Here is a 19,865-nt window from a genome sequence, read left to right as displayed (position 1 = left end):
TGAAGCCAAACGGTTAAGGCCGTTACTGGCAAGAGCAGGGGAAGGAGGCGAGAACAGGGGAGAGTTGAGGAGGGGGAGGGCCGAATGTGGTGGAGAGCCGAGAGGGGGGAATAAAAAGCCAGCAGAGAATAACAATGGACAATCGACACTGAATCCAACCACAACCCTAAAAAAATCTCTCGGCAAATAAAAATCTCAGCTGAAAACTTAAGGCACTTAGGCTGCATCGCGCGGGTATCATGTGATTTCTGGGCTCTGGTGGCTGATAGTGAGTTGTATAAACATCCATTAGTGCAGCATGAACCTGTGCTCCTCCTGCTTCCTTCACTGTCTGCAGGCAGAGGAGGGAGGACTGCTTCCTGATTCATTTCTGTGGGTGAAGGGGGGATGTATTCCGCAGAGTTAAATCAAAACAGGGTTTAATTATGTATGTACTTGACCCCTGGACTTGGTATTCTTCATCGGCCTTGACAGGTTGTACAGTATCGTTTCAGTGAGTGGTGCTTGACTTTTGTCATCCTCGGGGGGTAACTTTGTAAACACCTGTGTGGTTAAGCAGGTCAGAGGTGCATTTGTGATGCCTGCAAGGCCATTTGACATGTGCCGAAGTGAATAAGTGCATATTTTTACATCTTGAGTCTTTTTCACAGCATTATTATTTGTATTCAATCTTTAGTTAATGTGATCTTTATACGACATAGATGACATAAAATGATGCTCTATTACTTTAGTTCACTCGGAACAAATAATACACAGATAAAACATTATAAAAAATGATAGCTAAATGACAGGTTTCCAGGTGATAAGTGGGTAAAATAAAAATAGACTTTTGGCAACTAAATAGTGAAAGTGCTTTGGTTGGTGGAGCAGAGTGCATGTGAAAGGCGGGTAAATAGACAGCCGTTCCCTGCTGCGCAGCACCTTTCTGCTGGAGAATGACTGAATAAGCTCGGCTTTCACAGGTCAGGGATACACATGCTGAAGAATCAGCACTCGTGTTTTTCCTGCTGTAAGCACTTTTGCCAATGAAAGCAGATTGGATGGCAACAGTGCCTTTTTGCTGGAGGGTCGATCCTGCGTGTTCTGCTGATAAGCTAGTCCCCCAAAAACCACAACATGACGCTTACCAAAGAACTCAATTACACAGGGAGCTCCGACTCTCCGTGCTCCATCTATTAGGCTGAAAAAGGATTTTGCCCACACTCTGGCGCGTTAAATTGCCTGTGGTCTGCTAAAAGAACATCAATACGTGCTGCATGAGCTTCCGTCAGCCGACAGCGATTTCCCTGCCTAAACAAGTTATATCATTTACCAAACACCAAAGCTGTTCTGTCACACTGCTGACAGCTGCTGCCAACTGGACCAGGCCTCCGTAGTTTGTAGCTGGTTTAATTAGTGTTTGAACCAAAGTATTTATAATCACAGTCATCCCCAAGGTTCTGGCTGCTGAGCTAAGGACATGGCAATGTATTCAATTTGACGTTTGTACAGATTGTACCAGGGCAAACATCTGCTGTGAGGTTGTCGAGAACCGTTCTCCTGTTGGCCATCCTGTAAATGACAGGGCCTGGGGGGGCAGAGCGCTCTCTTTTCTCTGAGAGAACAAAATGCTGAAAGAGCCGCTCAGCGCATAACCTCCTGGTTGATCTGAGTATCGACACGAGCAAGGCAGCTTGAAAAAAAAATAAAAAAATCAGACATGCAGCTCAGATGGTGGGCGATCTGGCAAAAATATCATATTGTCATTTTTTTACAGTAAAATCACGACCACAATTTTATCAGTTTTTTTTTCATTGATTTTTAACTATTTTGCAAGTTACTGAACACTGCAACCAAAGTATTTCCCCTTGTAAAAACAAAGCCCTAAAAAAATAATATAACAAAGCATTTAGGCCAAAGAACCTTAATGAACATTTTTTAATCAGTTTGTGCAATTTTGCCAACCTGAGCCAAATACAATGGACATCCAACAAAAAGCTACCTAAAGCAACCTGTTGCCTCTGCTGGCTGCGGTGTGGCTCATCTCCGCACTGTTTCACTCTCAGCAGACTGTTTCGGATGCCGTCTCTTTATGTAAGCTTAAGGTTCGTTGTGTTACCATCTGATGTGCAAACCTTGTCCGCGCAAACTCTGCGTGTGTGGCAGCTTCCTTGTTAAAGACCTTAGTAGTCGGTGGTTGCACAGGACTTTTATCTGTTTTTCAGGGGCATATTTTACAGCTTTTTCCGCACATTCTATAAATAAGTGTGAATAGACAGCGTTGATGCGACGTGATAGTCTGGCGTTTTCATTTTCAGCCATGACTTTCCGCTACCCTCTGAATAAAAAATGACGGGGAATGAGAAATCCTCTTCACTGCCCCGTGGTTCGCTAGGATTGGTTGATTGGTGTGTCTTTAGGGTGGGCATGAGGCGGTCTAGCCAATAGTGGGATTTGGCTGAGGGGAAAAAAACCTGATGATAAACATGCTCTCCAGTCGCAGTGACATTTGTGCCCTGTATTGTTGCATCCCCTGCCACAATCACAATCTAACGATAAACACAAATCACAAGAGAATGCTACTGAGAATTAAAGTTATATATTTTATTTATAAGTGGTTGCGACTACTTTCCCAGCTGTTGGAATCAAACTGTTTGCCATCTGAGGACACTTGTTTGACTTGTGACATTAATACAAACCTAAAATACACTTTGGTTTCACCTTTGTTAGCTTTTCTAACACACTGCCACTGCACCTTTCTGTCTTTTCCACCTCCATGCCAAAACAAAGCAGGAACAAGCAGCATAAACACGTCTCTATGATTAATTTTCTTATATTTTTCTCCCCTGTCCTGGAGGTTTACATGACTTGCAGCTGATTCACTGTGCAAGCACCAGCTGACTGTATTATTAAAACTGTATCATATTACTACATAGATTAAAAGAAATCAAGTCATTTGAAATAAAGAAAAAAATTCTACACAATTTTGTTTTGTTTGTTTTTCAGAATGACTAAAATTCAATTTTGTAACTATGGTAGTGCTAATGCTAATTCTGTGTCAATGTAGTGGACGAACTTTAATATTTGAACATGAAGTAAAGGGGAGCAGTCACGAGAAAATAAAGTACAGGATGCAGGAATGGAGCCTCAAGGGAAAACTGAAGTGATAAACCTTCACACATACACATCAAGCTTTTTGTTTTATGCTTGAAAATTGTTTCCTAATGCTGCGTCTAGTTTATTAGATTACAGTTTCTCTGTGTTCTATTGTGAAACATTTTTATGATGTATAAATACTTAATACACGGTTATGTGACTATAAAGTTAATAAATTACTTGTGTTTTCGTGAAATTTATAATCTCTCCCATAAGACACAAAGGCCACAAATGTGAGATTTCCATGTATTTTTTTTTTAAACATAAAGGCAGGCCTAGGTGCTTTATCAATACTGTTAAAGTATTAAAAAGCTCAATCCACAGAGAAATGCACACTGCCGTACACACACACACACACACACACACACACACACACACACACACACACACACACACACACACACACACACACACACACACACACACACACACACACACACACACACACACACACACACACACACACACACACACACACACACACACACACACACACACACAATGAAAAAAAAAAGCATGAAAACATGTTCTAATAGAAACCAAAAATACAAATACAGTATGAATGAGCAGAATATTGGGCCTTTCATATGTTTTTATTTTCTTACTAATAGATTAACAAAATTTAATCTTAAAGTTAACGGCAGTACATTTTACCACCATTGAAATGCTTCGGGCTCAGTCCTATATGGAAATGAACCAAAACTTTTTAATTTGATGTAAGTTCAGCTGTCACTTTCAGTCTCTGTTTGGCTGCACAGCAAACAGAGCTGCAGCTGATACAAATCTGTTCAGCAAATACTGTGTGCTGATGTCCCTTGAAGCTGTATTTTTTTTTTTTTATGTAAACCCCTTCAGTGAAAATATCAGGAGCAGAGTTATCGGTGATCTGCCATTTCAGCATATTTACTTGTTTCAACACTGGAAGCAGCAACGCTCATGTTCCATGACGTCCTCTCTGGAGTAAAGGAAATGGTGGCAGCACAGCTAGTTGCAGACGGTCAGACGACACACCCACTTCCCCCTCTGGGCCTTTATGTGACTTTATATAAAGCATTCCTGAGTGCTAGTCAGGCCTGGTGTGTTTACACAGCGCTTGGGTGCTTACCCTTGGCACTGGGTGTTTGAGCTGCGCTGGCACTTCAGGGGCAGTGCAGCTAATAGAGGCTAGGGGGTGGAATAGTCAGGGGCAGACACACTGTACTGGACCTCTGGATATGAGCCCAAGGGCTTTATGCTCTGCACTCTCGCTTAACAACATCGGTCCGGTCAGATCTTAGGACAGGAACACTCTAATTTCTCCAACATCCTTCTTTTCCATGACTTTGTATGAAACTGGAATACCATTTAAATACATGCCTGTGACTGGAGATAATGGAGAAAATCTTACGTTTTTCAGGACTTAAAATATATTGTTGTGCTCGTGTTCCAGAGATGGGGTTTGGGAATGAGCAGGTAGAAAATAAATGGAGCTTTCCTCGGGGTATTGACTGGCACTCGCTTAGATCCGTCATACAGCACAAAAACAACTTTAATCATAAGCAAAGAGTTTATTTTTTTCCCCTGTGCGACAAACCCAGGCTTTTCTGTGTCTATAATGAGCTAACGCCCCTCCTTTATCCTTCTCCTCCGGTCGCTGCTACACTTCCCGTGCTCTCACAGTCACTTTCTCCTCTTTTCATATGTTTAAAGGGCAGTTTATTTTCCATTTGTAGGGGGAAAATGAATCTCTCTCTGCTCTGTGTGGCAGTCCTAGATCCTGGAGGAGGTCTATTACCTCTCCTGCCAAGTAGACTCCCCCTCCAGGTTGAATTACATTAATACCTCCTTTATAGCTAATCAACTAGACTAGTCGTATATTTCAAAACCAGTAAAAATAATTGAAGAAACCTCTGCGAGGAAACTGTGTTCCTACACTTTAATCTCTTATTCAAGAGGTTCAAATTGGTTTTGAGGAATAAAAAATGTAGCACAAAGGAGGTGACACTAAAGACTTCTTGAGTAAAAATATTATATGATATGTAGCGGGGGGGTTGTTTGAGAAGCAGGGCTGACATATCCTCAGCTCACAGCAGCAGAAAGGAAATTAAGTGGCGAGAAGTATGACAAACACCTTTGATTTCCCTTTGATGTCTGGTCGGCACTGTATATCGGCAGCCTCACAGAAACAGCAAGGTCTGCACTGCTTTAGGAATCAAAATGCATATCTGAGAATTATTTAACACCTTTAAGTCAAAGGTGTGGAGGACTTTGAAGCAACATGGACATGTACAGCATGTTCCCTTTATTGTCAGCTAGTTGAGATAAAAATCAAACACTTTTCAAGCTCATAGTTTTCCTTGTGCAGATATAATGAGACACAGATTATAGTAAAAGTCAGCTTTAAGAGACACAACACAAAGTCTATGCGGTTGGTATGTTTTGTTTTCAACATAATGATCGCATTTAATAAGCTTAAGTGCTGTTTATCATTGCTAGACTTGGATTTGACTCATTTGTACCATCAAACAAGTCACACATTTGTGCAGTAATGATTAACACATTGACGTGTGCACACTCACCAAGAGGAGGCAAACTCTGAAATCTTTCTGCCCGTGTACATAAACAACACAATTACAACGGTTCCTCAAAGCGTGGCAGATACTAAATCACTTTGTCTCCTTCAATCAACCTTTTTGTCAGAGATCTTAAAACCACAAAGCAAGAAGAAGTGTAACGTGAGAACAACACACCCTATAATTTAATTCTCAACACGGTTCAACACAATAATATGTGTCCCAAATGTTAATGAGAATGAGCCCAACGCCAAATTCAAAGTACACATTTGGAACCTACTTTCACTTTCAGGTCTTTCAATAACTCACACTTGACAGCAACAAAATAAATCTGAGTTATTAATATTTTCCAATACTGTTGAAGGTTTGTTGACAGCGGTGATGTTAGCAAACGAAGAAGCCTGTATTTTTATTTATGAAAAAGAAATACAAAATAAAAAGCTAATTTTACATTTTTAACTCAAATCCTTGATTTATGTATGTGAATATTTCTTTAATTTACATGAAATAAAGTAATTGGTTGGACCTCTAAAAGAAAGGCATGTGTGTCCGTCTATAATTCAACTTTAATTTACCACTTTGAGATGCTGAATAGAACGATTTCCTGTGAAAGCACAACAAGTAAGAGATTCTGATTGTTCACTTAAGAGCGTTTTTTATTCCTCGTGGAAGCCATTAAGCTGCACTTTAGAGTCAACTACTCTGAAAGTTAGTGGGGAAAAAGACCAAAACAATCTTACTGCTATAACATTCAGCCAAAACATGAGATAAAGCAAGCTGCTCTTCAGAGCTGAGAGGTGCTATAACACAGTGTCCCACTTCACATCTGCAAAACTTGTTTCCTACTTACTAACAAAGCGTGCTAATTAATGTTCAGCGTGTCAGTGGTCGTCTGTAAAGTAGATTTAACCTCTTCTCTTCTCATGAGGATATCTGACAATACTGCAGCAAAGTTGTTGGCAGACGGCACTTACGTCTTATCAATAAGGCCTCTGGTTAAAAAAAACAGCCATGCTCAAAATATCACGCTAAAAATGTTTTACTGCTCGCACTTTCTATTAGTTACGAGGGAACCACATGTAGCTCATTTTGTTTCAGTGCTATAAAACAAATGATACACACACACACACAGAGACAAGCACGCACACGCACACGCACACACACACACACACACACACACACACACACACACACACACACACACACACACACACACACACACACACACACACACACACACACACACACACACACACACACACACACACACACACACACACACACACACACACACACACACACACACACTATAGGGTTGAACTTTGTGTGTGTAAGAATTAAATCGTCTTACCGTTTCTTTGTTGGGCAGCAGCTCTTTCCGAATCCTGAAGAAGTTTTTGCCAAACTGTCTCAGTCCTTTAATGAAGCGCTTCTGCAATTTTTCACAGAGCAAGAGAGAGAGAAAAAGAGACGAGTTAGTATCTTAGACGTAAGATAAACTGTGACCGCATAAAGTTACAGGCTAACACCACGACAAAAAAAACATTGTTTTCATTTTGCTAGTGTGTGGTTGGGGAGGTTTGATGTGTATCTAGAAATCTCTGTCGTCGTTTAAACTCTAGAGAAAACAGCCATGTCCGGGCAAAACGAGAGAGGAAATGACAAGTAAGGCAGGACGCTGAGGTTAAGCTCGTCTTTTCATGTGGAGAGAAAATATAGTTAAAACTTATATAATTTAATATAAAGACATGCATGACAGTATACCTGTTGTACGTGTGAGTGAAAAGTTTAAAGTGTAAACTTGAGAGTGTAAAGCAAGAAAATGCCTCACCGCGCATGGTGGACAGGTTCTAGTTTTGTCTGCAATTTTATCAACATATCAAACATGTCAAAATTTAAAATGGATAAATAAAGCATAACATGAGTGAAAAAAGAGGAACGGCACACTGACAGAACACACATCGGGTTAAATCTGACATGAAAACTCATCGTGAACACTCCACCTCACCTCAACAAGCACAAAAATAACATCAGGAAAAAATAAATACCAAAAAGCAGAACAACCTAAATGTATTTCTGCTCCTTTAAGAGCCACAGACCGCGAGCCATAAAAAGCGGAGGCTGAAAACATTCATAACCAGCGAAGCAGACAACCAGCAGATTTACTTTCTTGTTCCAGAGGCGAGCCCCGTTCCTCAGTGATCTCAGCCAACCGTTTCCGCCGAGTAACTCCAGCAAAAAGCAGGGAGAAGTCTTCAGGGAACACGGAACAAATCTCTACGTCCAGCCGCAGGTAAAGGAAAAATTAGGGGGCAAATCCACTATGTCTCTGACAGTACATTGCTTGTTTTTCTCCTTTTCTTTTACAAGCAAGAAATAGCTTGTCACTCTCTGCTCTTCCACTACAAAGGGGAAGGCTTTACATGTGATCTTTCTGCAAGAGAGCCTCTGGTTCGCAGCAGGCTGGAAAACCCGGAGTGGAGTCCTGTGCTCCATGTTAGTGTCGGGGCACGGCGCTCATTTCAGCCCGTTCTCGATCCGAGCAGACTTCATGTCTCTACCCCCACACAGGAAAAGCCAGGCTTCGGTTTGTTATTAAAACTACAACAAAGCAGCCTACTGCATTGAAATAGGAACTACAGCAGTCCTTTAAATGCATTCAGAGCTTTGGGCACACAGAGGCACAACCTCAACTAGCTGCCAGCCTGAGAAGGGAGTCAGGCTTATACAATTTGTGTGGAGAAAGGTTTTGGGACATGGTGGAAGGAGACAAGTGAGAAGGAAAACCAGACATGGAATCCCTCCTGAGTGTCAGGAGTTCATTTTCCATGCCATGAACAGTACGTTATGTAACCACAGATTGTTTACATACCCAGATTTTGGTGGGGGAACAAAGGCCAAATTTACAGAAGTAACACAGCCAGCTGCAAAACACAGCCGTTTTTGAGGAGGGAAAATTACAGGCGAGAATGACAGACCACTCTCAACAACAGGAGTGAATGACAGTATTTATCTCCATTACGCAAACAAACTCGATCGTCTCGAGTTTTAGAGTTTAACGGTGCAATTGTGAGGGATAAAATATAAAAAGTATCAGTGTGCGATAAACCAGACTAAATAATCAAACATGAGAGGCTTGATCAAAAGCTAGATGTTAAAGAGGTGACAGCTGAACAAAATAAAGCCTGTCCTCATCAGTGACATGAGACAGCGGTTAATTTGCATTAATCAGACAGAAGGTGTAGCGGTTGATTAGCCAGTAGATGGAGCCGTCTCCTGCCTTCCCACCCCGCACATCTGACACCCATCTCCAACCACTCGAGGGGTTAAGAGCAGATTACCATTTGGACTGTCAGTCAAACGTCCACGGAGCGACACATGACCGGCGGAATGTCACGGCAGAGATTCAGAGGATCAACATTACAGACTTGACAGGCGATGACAAAACTAGGTAAATATTCCCTCAAAATATTGCCTTAAAAATGCCAAGAGGCTGCAGCAATATATGAATAAGTCCTGAGGATGACGTCAGATACATTTCAGTGATTCCCTCAATGCCTCTTAATTAGCAGTAAGGTGAGATAGCTGCGTCTTCACCTGAGGTTGTGGACCTACTGTGACAAAAAAACACAATAACATTTATTCATACGGGTCCAAAGGGACAGAAGAAATAAAAGCCTCTACCCTAAGTCACAAAGACTGCAGGTGCATGAAGTGGCATAAGTGCCTTAAAAATGACTTAGAAAAGACCAAGAGAAGGATGGCGAGATAGAGAGAGTAAGAAAGAAAAAGGTGAGAAGGTATTCTTAGATGAGGCAGGTCAACGATTTTCTAAGACTGGGGGATTCTGCTGACCGAATGGAGTGTGGTTTCACCACCGGGGGACCGCACAGGAGAAGAGTTTGGATTGAGATTTCCTGCCTCGCAGTGACGAGTCAATAATGAGACCTGTCCATGCAGCCTATGTGTCCGTCCTAATTATGTCACCTTAATTATGTTACCCAACTGTATTATTTACCAGTCTGTCCTTCCGTCTCCATAGAGGAGCTGTGTGCATGTTCTGTCTCTCCTCCCACCCCCCCTCCCTCCTGTTCTCTTTCTCTCGCTGGCTCCCCCCCTCCCCTCTCTACACGTCGGCTCCAGTTTAAGGCTCCATTTCAGCTGCCTGGGCTCACTGCTCTCCAGCCCAGCTAATAAATCATCCGCCAATCTGCTCCCTGAATCGCTCTGCCCCTGCTCTGATTGCTCCAGTCCACCGTCGCTAGGCAACACAGCGGCAGAGGAGGGGCTGAGAGGGCCAGAGCGAGCAAGCCAGAGAGAGAGAGAGAGAGAGAGAGAGAGAGAGAGAGAGAGAGAGAGAGAGAGAGAGAGAGAGAGGAGGGGCTGGGTGGAAGCGCTACCAAATGGCCATCCGCTGTGTAGAAACAACAGGCTTCTCTCTCCGAGTGTGTTCCAGAGAGCTGGCGCTTTTCACCCGCCCCAAGTTTCCCCTCGGAGACTAACAGAGCACTATTGTGAGGCTGAAGAGGAGACATATAAAAGGAGGAGGAGAACGAGAAAAAATGATTCAATAGGCCATTGTTGTGTGTGCCCACTTCCTGCTTGAGTTGATTGTTGGGAGTTGTAAAACTGGTTAAGATAATGCAGACTTATGCAGGAAGATTGTATCATGATGACCAACGGGGCACTGGCTCACACGTGGAACATAAGGCCTGCTAAATGTCATTTCATGAAAACACTGACACAAGACCCTCCAACAGCAAAACAAAGGCACTTTCACTCAATATGGAGTCATTATACTTGACTTGTTGTTAAAAGCTGACCTTTCAAAGCATGCGGTGTATAAACCCAGAGGGCCGGGGACAATCACTGAGCTCGCCAAAGGCAAAGGGGAAAAACACTGCTGTCTGTCTGTTATGAAATATCAGCTAGTAATAAGATTGGCCACAGTGTGCAGAGAGGAAATCACAACATACTTGAAGGAGAGACAGGGAGACCACATTGACAGACGCTAGACTACCCACACCCACTTTGCACTACACACTACACGTAAAATCTGTTTAGAAAAATGTATGTAGATGTAGATTAAGGATTAGAAACCTTTTAAAAGACCCAAAACTTAGTAAATACTTTGAAAGACGACAACTTTATTATATTTGCCAAATAAACATGGAGATATTCTTCCAACTTTTAGCAGACAAAGTAACGTCTGCTTCCTTTCGCTTGTTCTGACACAAAAGGTGACAGGAAATTCCAGCGCACACCCATCCTGCCAACTATTTGGTTACTAAACAACGCATAAAAAGCATTGCTGGCACTGTACCATAAGGGTGATAAAATGCACCGCTGACACTAAATCTTCGTTGTAGCAAGTAAAGCTCCCTCTGCAGACGAGAGCCACCGAAGTTAAGCTGCTCATCTAACTTTAAAATAATCTACAGCCTGCAGCTGGGGACGCGAGGCGGCGTGTTGGGTTTTATTCGCCTGTGGTGTTTTAGGTTGAGCAGTGTATTTTAGGTCTGTAGGTTTGTGTTCAACCACTGGGGGGCCACTACTCTTTCCCTTCCCTCGTCTTCCTCCCTCCCCTCCCACTGGCGGTGGCCTGCTCTAGTCATCCATCAGCTGAAAACGGCGACACAGCCGGAGATAAGCCGCTGCACAGTGCAGCTGGCTGAGGAATAGACCTTCCGCCCCGCAGCAGTCATAGATCAGCCCCTCTGTCTCTGACACGGCGGCACACAGCACAACTGCTGCTTTTGATTGTTTATATGGCACCTCCTGTTGGCCGATGCATTATTAGCACCATTTATTTACAATAAGGAATGACAGCAGCTCCATGTGGAGAGACACTTACATTATATCAGGTCTGTGAGAGCAAGACTCCTTTGATGACCTTCACCAAGTCTGCAGGTAGAGCAGGTACAGAGGACCTAATACTGACTGTACTTTGGATTTTTTTGAGACACAGTGCATCTAAATAAATAACTTTTAGAATAAAATCTGATTAACAGAGGAAAATGATAGTTTAAGATTGTTTATAGGTGAGACAGCAGACAAAAGTAATTGAGAATTTCAGGGTTAATACTTGTGTACTAGATGTAATGTATTTGTTGTATTAGTATATGCTATATATTCAAATGCATAGCTTGATTTTTATGTATTCTTTTATCAACTTACTGTATTCAATATAATGTATTCATGACCATTATCATAATTATTACTTTAAAGACTATTTTAGATCTTTGGTGGGACATGAGAGGGCTTTGAATGGAGGGAGGCTACATATTTTTTTAAACTTTCTTACTCTTATAACACTTTCAATGAAGATAATCTGGGTAGTGGAAATGAAGGAGGGTGATTGGGCTTATCAAAGCATGTGTATATAACAATATAACACATTTGTTGAATGAATCATGGTTTCCCAATGTCATCTGTCCAATTAATAAATAATATCACAAAATGTTGACTAATAAAACTGGATTCATCATGTTAAGGAGCCACAACCGTATTTCATAATGTTGAACGTGTGCAAGCTTTTGAATCTAAAACATTCATCCATAGTTGCCTATAAAGTGTCAACGCAAGAGTTGACTAAAACTGTTAATTTAAAATATGTAACAGGAGTTTTCTTATTTAAAAAAAGCAGACGTTCCCACTGTCATCATATCCTGTCAGCTTGTGGTTTCTTGCTGTTCAACAAGTGGCTATTTAGATCGGAGAGATGCTCAGTGATGTAACAGTGTTGCTTTTTTACAATAAGGCATCAGTGCAGAAACAACCCATATGCTTTTCCCTTGAAGTGCTTTTAAAAGAGTTTATTTTTTTGCCATCAAGATTGCACAGTCAAAATAAAGGGAAGACGGTTCTGTGTGGGCAGTGAGCATTGATCTGGCTTCTAATAAAACACATAAAAAAGTGGTGTGATGGGATTGCCTCTCTCAGTTAGACTTTAGAAAAAGCAGAGGTCTATTCCATGTCTGACTGTCTGCCATAATAACAGATTACATTCTCCCTTTTCTCTGTGGCTGAATCAACCACTGCTCTATCCTCAACAGCTACCAAGGAGGTTGGGCTGCACAGCAGATGTTTCTGGTGAAATACTAGTTTTCTATTTCATTTAGTTCAAAACATTTGAGATTTGTCTTTGGTGTAATCTGTAGTTATCACTTTACTGATGGATGAAACGGTTTGAGGTGCACAGATCGAGGTGACGGATGTTCAATTTCTGAAAGTCAGTTCAGTGAAAGATCATTCAGGGGTTGACTGCAACACATCTTACTGAAGTCAAATTATTTTCTGTGGCTGCGAGGAGACAATAAAAATGAAACATACATTGCCCTTTGCATTGTTGTCACTTCCTCCACCGCAGTAATGAAACGCCTTACAAATGATCATGACAGTGGTCTTATCTTTCTTATCTGTAGGCGGTGTGTGGGGAGAACATATAAATATTTTTCTGGAGTTAGGGAGCTGAGACCAGGTTCAGGATTATGTTCTATGTTGCAGCAGCTGCAGACGGAGAGAAGCGAGTTAGGTGTTGGGGGTGGAAGAGAAGTCAAAGGGGGGAGGGTAGGGTGACAAGTGACCCTGCAGACAGGCTGATTCTGTCATTTCAGCGGCCCCCGCTGTCACTTTTGTTCACATCTCTAAAAGAATGCAGGGGTGGAGTGAAAAAAGAGCAGGCAGGAATAATGAAGCCAGAAGGGCAGAAGGAAGGGGTGATAAATAAATGAAGAGCACCAGGGCTGGTTTCCGTGAGTGTGTCAAGGTTGAGCTACATTTACACCTGTCCCTCAAGGCTGCAGGGCTGAAATGGCACAACTGGTGATCAGATCACTGGGAGCTGTGTCCTTGGCCCGCCAGAGTCAAGCTGCTGCTTCTCCAGGCTGTGGACACTGTGGGGCAGGTGGAGCACTAACGGCTGCATGGCTAACACAGTGTACGCCCGACAGCTCCTCAACTTTAGTTACATAATGCTGTCTGAACATGATGAAACTCCTTCGTGAAAGTGTAGATATAGTTGCCTTGACCCAAGTTACAGAATTAATTGAATGGGTGAAGGACTCAGTCAGGACTAGGCAATAATTCAATGTTATTATCTGATGTAAAAGAACATTGCATTTAAAATGAAATTGACGATTTATATGTAGTATGTTTACATTTATTATGTTGTTGTGTACAGCTAGACCAATAAATCGGCCAGGTCAATATATCAGTATTGGTGTATATGTCAGCCAATAAGTAACAAAATGTTGTAGTACAGAAATGTCAAAAAACATAGTCACATAGTTTTCTATGGTTTGTCCACCAGAGAGCACTGAAGTTAATTTACTACTGTAAAATGTCCCGCTCAATATGAAACTTGGTTATGGATCTATTAAAAAACAAACAAATGTAAAGGATCTGCATCAAGATTGTTCGTGTTAAAATAAATTACAAGGGATGCTGCGATTTACCGGCTTAGAATCGGTATCGGAAGATATTGGCTTTTTTGACCGCCATCAACCTGTCGACAAATAAGATAACATCAGCGATGGCAGTGGCCAATGTTTATCCGCTGTGTTGCATCAATTATGCGCTGGTTAATAAGTTAAAGGCTTTTAATGCAGGTATTTTTCAAAAAAAGTAATCCTTTTCATTTAAAAGAAGGTAATATTAAAGGTTGTTTCATATAATTGCATGAGTGAATTTGTGCATGTTGAAAGGTGGCATAGTGAAGGGGAGAAATGATTTTAATACAGTTCAGTTTTTTTTTTTTTTTTTACAGCCATTGGATATCAGCCAAATAGTTATTTTAAACATCGTATCGGCCCAATACTTCCTTTTAAATCACTCTTGGATTATTCACCTTATTAGATGTTTTAAACTTCCACATATCTGTATCGTCACTCAGATTTAAAGAATATATTAGGCTATATTACACAGCTTTGTTGAATACTTCATTCTAATTGGTCAATTACACCATTCAACAGTGTGCTATTTCTGAACAGCAGACCGCTGCTATGACAAGGTTCGGTTCATAGACTCTGAAGGACCATTTTTTAAATTTAAAAAGTAATTTAAATCAAATTATTGATTGCCGTGTAATAAACAGAATAATGTAGAGCGAGACGGTCACTATTGCGAATAATGCCCTGTTCGCTCTATACATCATTACAGGTGAATAACACTTCATTTTTTTTCTCTGATTTAAAAAAAGTCAAAAATGAATTACTGCAGAGGTCGCTTTGTTGTCTGAATCCAGTTATTCACAGCTTCTAAAGTCGAGCCCCTACTACTCTTTTTTGACAATTGGTCTGTGGTAGACCTGCTGTGGCAATAAAGCCTCACTTCAACATGTTTGGCCCCTCTCATCTTCTTCTTCACAGCAGTTAAGCTAAGCGCTGGAAAGCATGCATAAATAAAGACGAACTCATAACCAGCCGACAAAAGGACGGCTGACTTCATTTGTTGTGATTCGCTGTGGTCCTGCCGTGAGCTCTAGCTTTATTCAAATGTGCCCATCATGTTCAATGACCAGACAAATACACCCATTCACTTCACTAGATCTAAGCTGCTGGAGTCAAAGCTCAACAAAAGACTGCCAAGCGTCAGCATTACCAAACAATATCAAAGTGGACAAAGGACGATTCACAGAAGAGAAGGAAAAACTAACAGTCCTGTGTTTTTCTAAGATCTTCAGTCAGATCAGTCAGCAGTGTTATCCTTAAAAGGGAGTGTGCATACAAACATGTAGTCTAGTGTGTCATAAAGCATCAAGGCCCAAGCCGCAGCTCTCAGTCGTCTTGACATGGTGTTATCCAGCACTTTCATTCCTCCCTCCTACCTGTTCATGATGTGCCGTTTGATCGGGGAGAAGGGCTGCCATTTTCTGATTCCAGCCCTTTAACAGCTGTGGTGAAACTCACATCTAAATTCAAATGGCGGCTAACATTACCAGCCCTCAATCTTTTTCCCCTTTCCAGACTTCCACACTCAAGATTTATTCTGCGGGTGACAAACAGGATGCAGCTGCTCTTGGACCTTGGAGGAGCTGGAAACTGAGGAGTGTTTTTACTTGTGTCTTGTGAGACTGGAGCCAAGAGCTCTGTTTTAACTCTCTCTCAACAGCTCCCTCTAAAGACGCAAACCGAGCTCTGACAGACAGCAGATACCTACCCACACAACAAATGCCAATATCAAGAAAAACTATAGAACACCCTGCATATTAAAAGGAACGGTTCTCTTACCACTTCATCCTCAGACCAGCACTTCTCTATCAGTTTGGGTACAGGCTTCTTCACCAGACGCTGGAGAGCTTTTCCTGCATCGTAGCTGCTCTCATGAAGCTGAGGACAATCATAACAAAAATATCATCTTGTGATTCTGATATAGGGTTTTCATTTTCTTTGCAGTGTCGCTTTGAGCCACACTGACACATTTTACTGAGATAATTTGTATCACAAACAGATTTTTTACATCCAGGAGTGGCTGAACCTTTTTATTAGATCTTAGATCATCAGAAGAAATGCTGTGCAAACATCCAAAAAACCAGCCAGGAAATACACAAAGCAGTGACAAAGGCAATCGCTGTGCAGCTTTAAGCCCTGTGTCACATCCAATTGGGTGAAACAAGCAGTGCTGGAGCTCTTCCTCTGAGAATAAACAAGCATTACTCATTGGAATTGCAAATACAGAGGAAGGTCGAGAGACAATGACCTGCCCGCTATGTTAATTTCCCAGTTTATAGAGTCGGAATATAAATGCCCTGTTTATGATGATTCTAATCTCTTTCTTGTGCTTGATTCCTCCGTATTCATTGTCAGTGTGACAGACAAATCTCTCATTACGCCTAATGTATTGTAAGCCTCTGAGGCTGGGTTTACTACAGGGGGCTGTTCTAGTGGCTCAGGGGTCTTATCATTGCCCATTGCTGTAAAGCTGCATCATAGCTAAAACAACAGTAGGAATACTTGCAAATCAAACGTAACATTTCACAGTTTTTTTCTATTGTGCGCACTCGGTTTCTAGTGTTAGACTTGTTGCATGACTACTTACAGTGTTAAGTGCGTTTAATGTAGTGTCATCTCGTGAGGCTGCTAAACACCCGTCTTCTGTTGAGCCGCCGTCGCACATCCCTGCAAAGGCAGCCATGCTCCTGTGGACACACCATACATAAAAATCAACATTAAAAAGGGCCACAGAAACCTGGTTACAGAGCTGTTTCTATATCCCTTAACGTCCATGGTCATTTGTTAAAATCATGTCAAGATGAAACAGATGTCTTTGAGAGGGGTCAGCATGACAGATGTTCCCTGCGTTTACCAAACTTTATAAGTTCTGACAAGTAATTACAAATAGAATCTATCATGTTATGGGTTAGAAAATGTTGCTGACGTTGCAAAATGGAAAGCGACATAACTTCATAAAATTAAAATGAAATGGGTTAAGGAAAAAGCCAAAGTCAAAAAATCTGTTATTTATAAAAAATAACCTAGCTAGTTTGGGAATGAATGGAGAAGAGATGCAGCATTGGCGACCAGGTCTTCTACACTGTAGTAAATGTAATATTTGGGGTTTAGGACTTTTGGTCAGACAAAACAAAATATCTGCTGATGTTATCTCGGGCTCTAGAGTAGAGTGCAAATTTCAGTTTCTAGTGTTTTATAGACCAAATGATTAATCAGTTAAATTGTTATAAGGCATGCAAGAGGCCTATATTAATAACCATATTGACTACTCTGCAGTCAATGCATGTCCTTGAAAAATAATTCCTAGCTGCTCGTTCTAGCAAAGAAAAAATACTTTCAACATTTTTACAGAGCAGAGCTTTAACACACACAAACACATACACACACCTCAGTATGGGTCTATATCAAGTTGGTAAGCATGAAAACAAATATGATGGATAAATATAGACATTGAAGGAATTTCTACAACACTGCCTGTCACAGTGACAGATTGTGATTAATTACACCGTGGCCCTGACTACTGCATAACACAGAAACCTGTTAACACATATCACTTTCACTGCATCAACATATCAAGGAACACTGATGAATGATACACCACCTGATGAAGTGTAACATTAATAAGGAACATTAAGCGCCACACTTCAAACATTTATGGACATTTGGGTCGACTGATCTTGAGTACAAAAAGTACTGCATTTATGCAGCTACACTCTGATCAGTGCAGTGTGGGCAAGGCACATTTTGGGCTCACATATTTTTGAAAGAACAATCTCCCTTTGAAGCCCTGCCAGGTCTGAACAAGTGCCATTCTCTGGGCTCACCTTGCGGCTCTGAGGTACATGAGAAGATCACAGTCATTGACCCCTGGCATCCAGACCAGCTCCTCGTTCTCGGTCACGGCTTGGCCACCAGGAGAGGGGAAAGGCTGTAGCTCAGGGAGCTTGGCCTAATTAGGTCCGGGGAGAAGGAGAGGGACAGATGGTGTCACACTACAAATAGCAAGCCAGCTTAAAAAAAAAAAAAACTATCGGCTTTCAACCCCCTGTCATCAACTTTTTACTGAGTGGCCGGGTGGGGACAGCGGGGACAAGTTACAGCCACAGTGATTAAATGTCTTAACACAACACAGAACTGCAGTACGTAGATGCCTTTTTTTTTTTTTGGATGGAGCAGTTCCTCCCTAAATTTGGCAGTGACATAAATAACTTGTAAATCTAAACCCGTGCAAGTTTGTTTAAGTAATTAAGTTAATTTTGGCATCTAATTTAGATTTAGTCTTTAGATGAAAAATGCTTAATAGTTTATGTCACATTTTAGTGATTTTTATCCTTCATAGTTTTAGTTGACTACAACTCAAAATGTTTAAGTCAAACTGTTTTCATGGAAGTTTTGTTTAGTTTTAACCCTGCATCAAATATCCTTTTTTTCCGTTATAGTGAACATTCAAGTTAATGTTGTCTAGCCAAAACCAATAATGTTGTAATTTTAGTGAAACATTGAACCTAAGGTAATGAAAACACAGGTGACTGCCAGTAACACCTGTTCAACTGACTTTAACCGTTTAGATAACACTCAACTGCCCTACTGTTACAACACACGTGAACTGCCCACAGACACCTGCCTGACTCAGGGATGTTCACGGCGGTGAGCGCTGCAGAATTAAACACTAATGTATCAAACTGATAATCAGTTTAGAACAATCAGACTGTTTGTTTGTTGTGTCACACTTCACATTAAGTTCCACAACGCCTAAATACAACTTTTCACATTGAAAAAAGCCCTGGTTTACTATGGAGATATCCAACAAACTGTTTTTTTAATGGCCATTTTTTTTAATATCAAAGGAAGTATTCTCACGCAAAGGTATCGCACAATGGTGACTTTACATTGCACCAAAAAGAAAGGGTAGATAACCCTGAATATTATAAAGTATAACATTGACACTGACTGAAAGCATGAGAAAAAAACAAAAAAAACTATATCCAGGTGTATCTTTGTCTGTGTAAGCTTTGGAGGACAGATGTTAACATGAATCAGACTAAATTGCATCTATGAGGTTAGAGGAGAGAGATGTCCAATTTATTATTTAATTTATTTTTGTGTTAATGAGATCCACACAGCCAAAACAAGTTTGGAACAAAGAGGCTTCATGCTGTTTCCAGAGTTTCACCAACACTAGAGAAATCTCTCAGGTCAAAATCTCGGTGATGATGTGGTGCTGTACAATGACTTACTTGGTGACTGGGTCCCACTCGGATTTCCCCTTGTGTGCTGTTTAGTCGCCTGAGAAGAGACAAAGAGAGCAGATTGAAACTAAATATTTACGTGGCAACATCTCAAAGCCAGCTGAAAGAAATCTGTCGACATTATGCCTGTGGAATCAGCTTAACAACTGCACGAACTACAAAGTTGCAACTGGGTCTCCCAACTGAATGAAGGTTCAAAAGAAAAGAAAACTAACAATTCATGACCTGGACAAGATCAAATGCAGTGCAAGGGGACAAGGGCTCTACTTTCTATTGTTGAAGACTTTACAGGCATGTGAGAAAAGTACACAGTGTTTTATTCTGAAAAGCAAATAACGTCGTCAGGAGAATATTCCTGCCTCTGCACAGCAAGCTGAGCACATTTACAGGCCTGATATTGTGGATGCAGCAATAAAACAGAATCCCCTAAAAGGAGGAGGGGGATGGAGGTGGAGGTGGGGGGAGCTGGCTCTGGATAT

At 41.3% G+C, this 19,865-nt stretch overlaps 1 protein-coding gene across 3 annotated transcripts in view; it reads right to left on the bottom strand.

The window, feature by feature from the left end:
- The window catches only part of rerea (arginine-glutamic acid dipeptide (RE) repeats a), a 96,896-nt gene that overhangs the window by 13,353 nt on the left and 63,678 nt on the right, over nt 1–19,865 (bottom strand). For 2 of the 3 annotated variants that reach the window (XM_083920781.1, XM_083920782.1), the window contains 5 exons: nt 19,375–19,423; nt 17,962–18,086; nt 16,725–16,824; nt 15,917–16,015; nt 7,039–7,119 (listed from right to left, as the gene is read on the bottom strand). In XM_083920781.1, the coding sequence (XP_083776907.1) occupies nt 7,039–7,119; nt 15,917–16,015; nt 16,725–16,824; nt 17,962–18,086; nt 19,375–19,423 (454 nt within the window). Of the gene's footprint in view, nt 1–7,038; nt 7,120–7,853; nt 7,956–15,916; nt 16,016–16,724; nt 16,825–17,961; nt 18,087–19,374; nt 19,424–19,865 lie in introns of those variants that run through there. The other variant, XM_083920783.1, reaches the window with a different exon arrangement.

This window comes from Echiichthys vipera, assembly GCF_963691815.1.
Source record: "Echiichthys vipera genome assembly, chromosome: 9".
Taxonomy (NCBI): domain Eukaryota; kingdom Metazoa; phylum Chordata; class Actinopteri; order Perciformes; family Trachinidae; genus Echiichthys; species Echiichthys vipera.
Note: the sequence above shows the minus strand (reverse complement) of the source record. Positions and strands in the feature narration are given on the sequence as shown.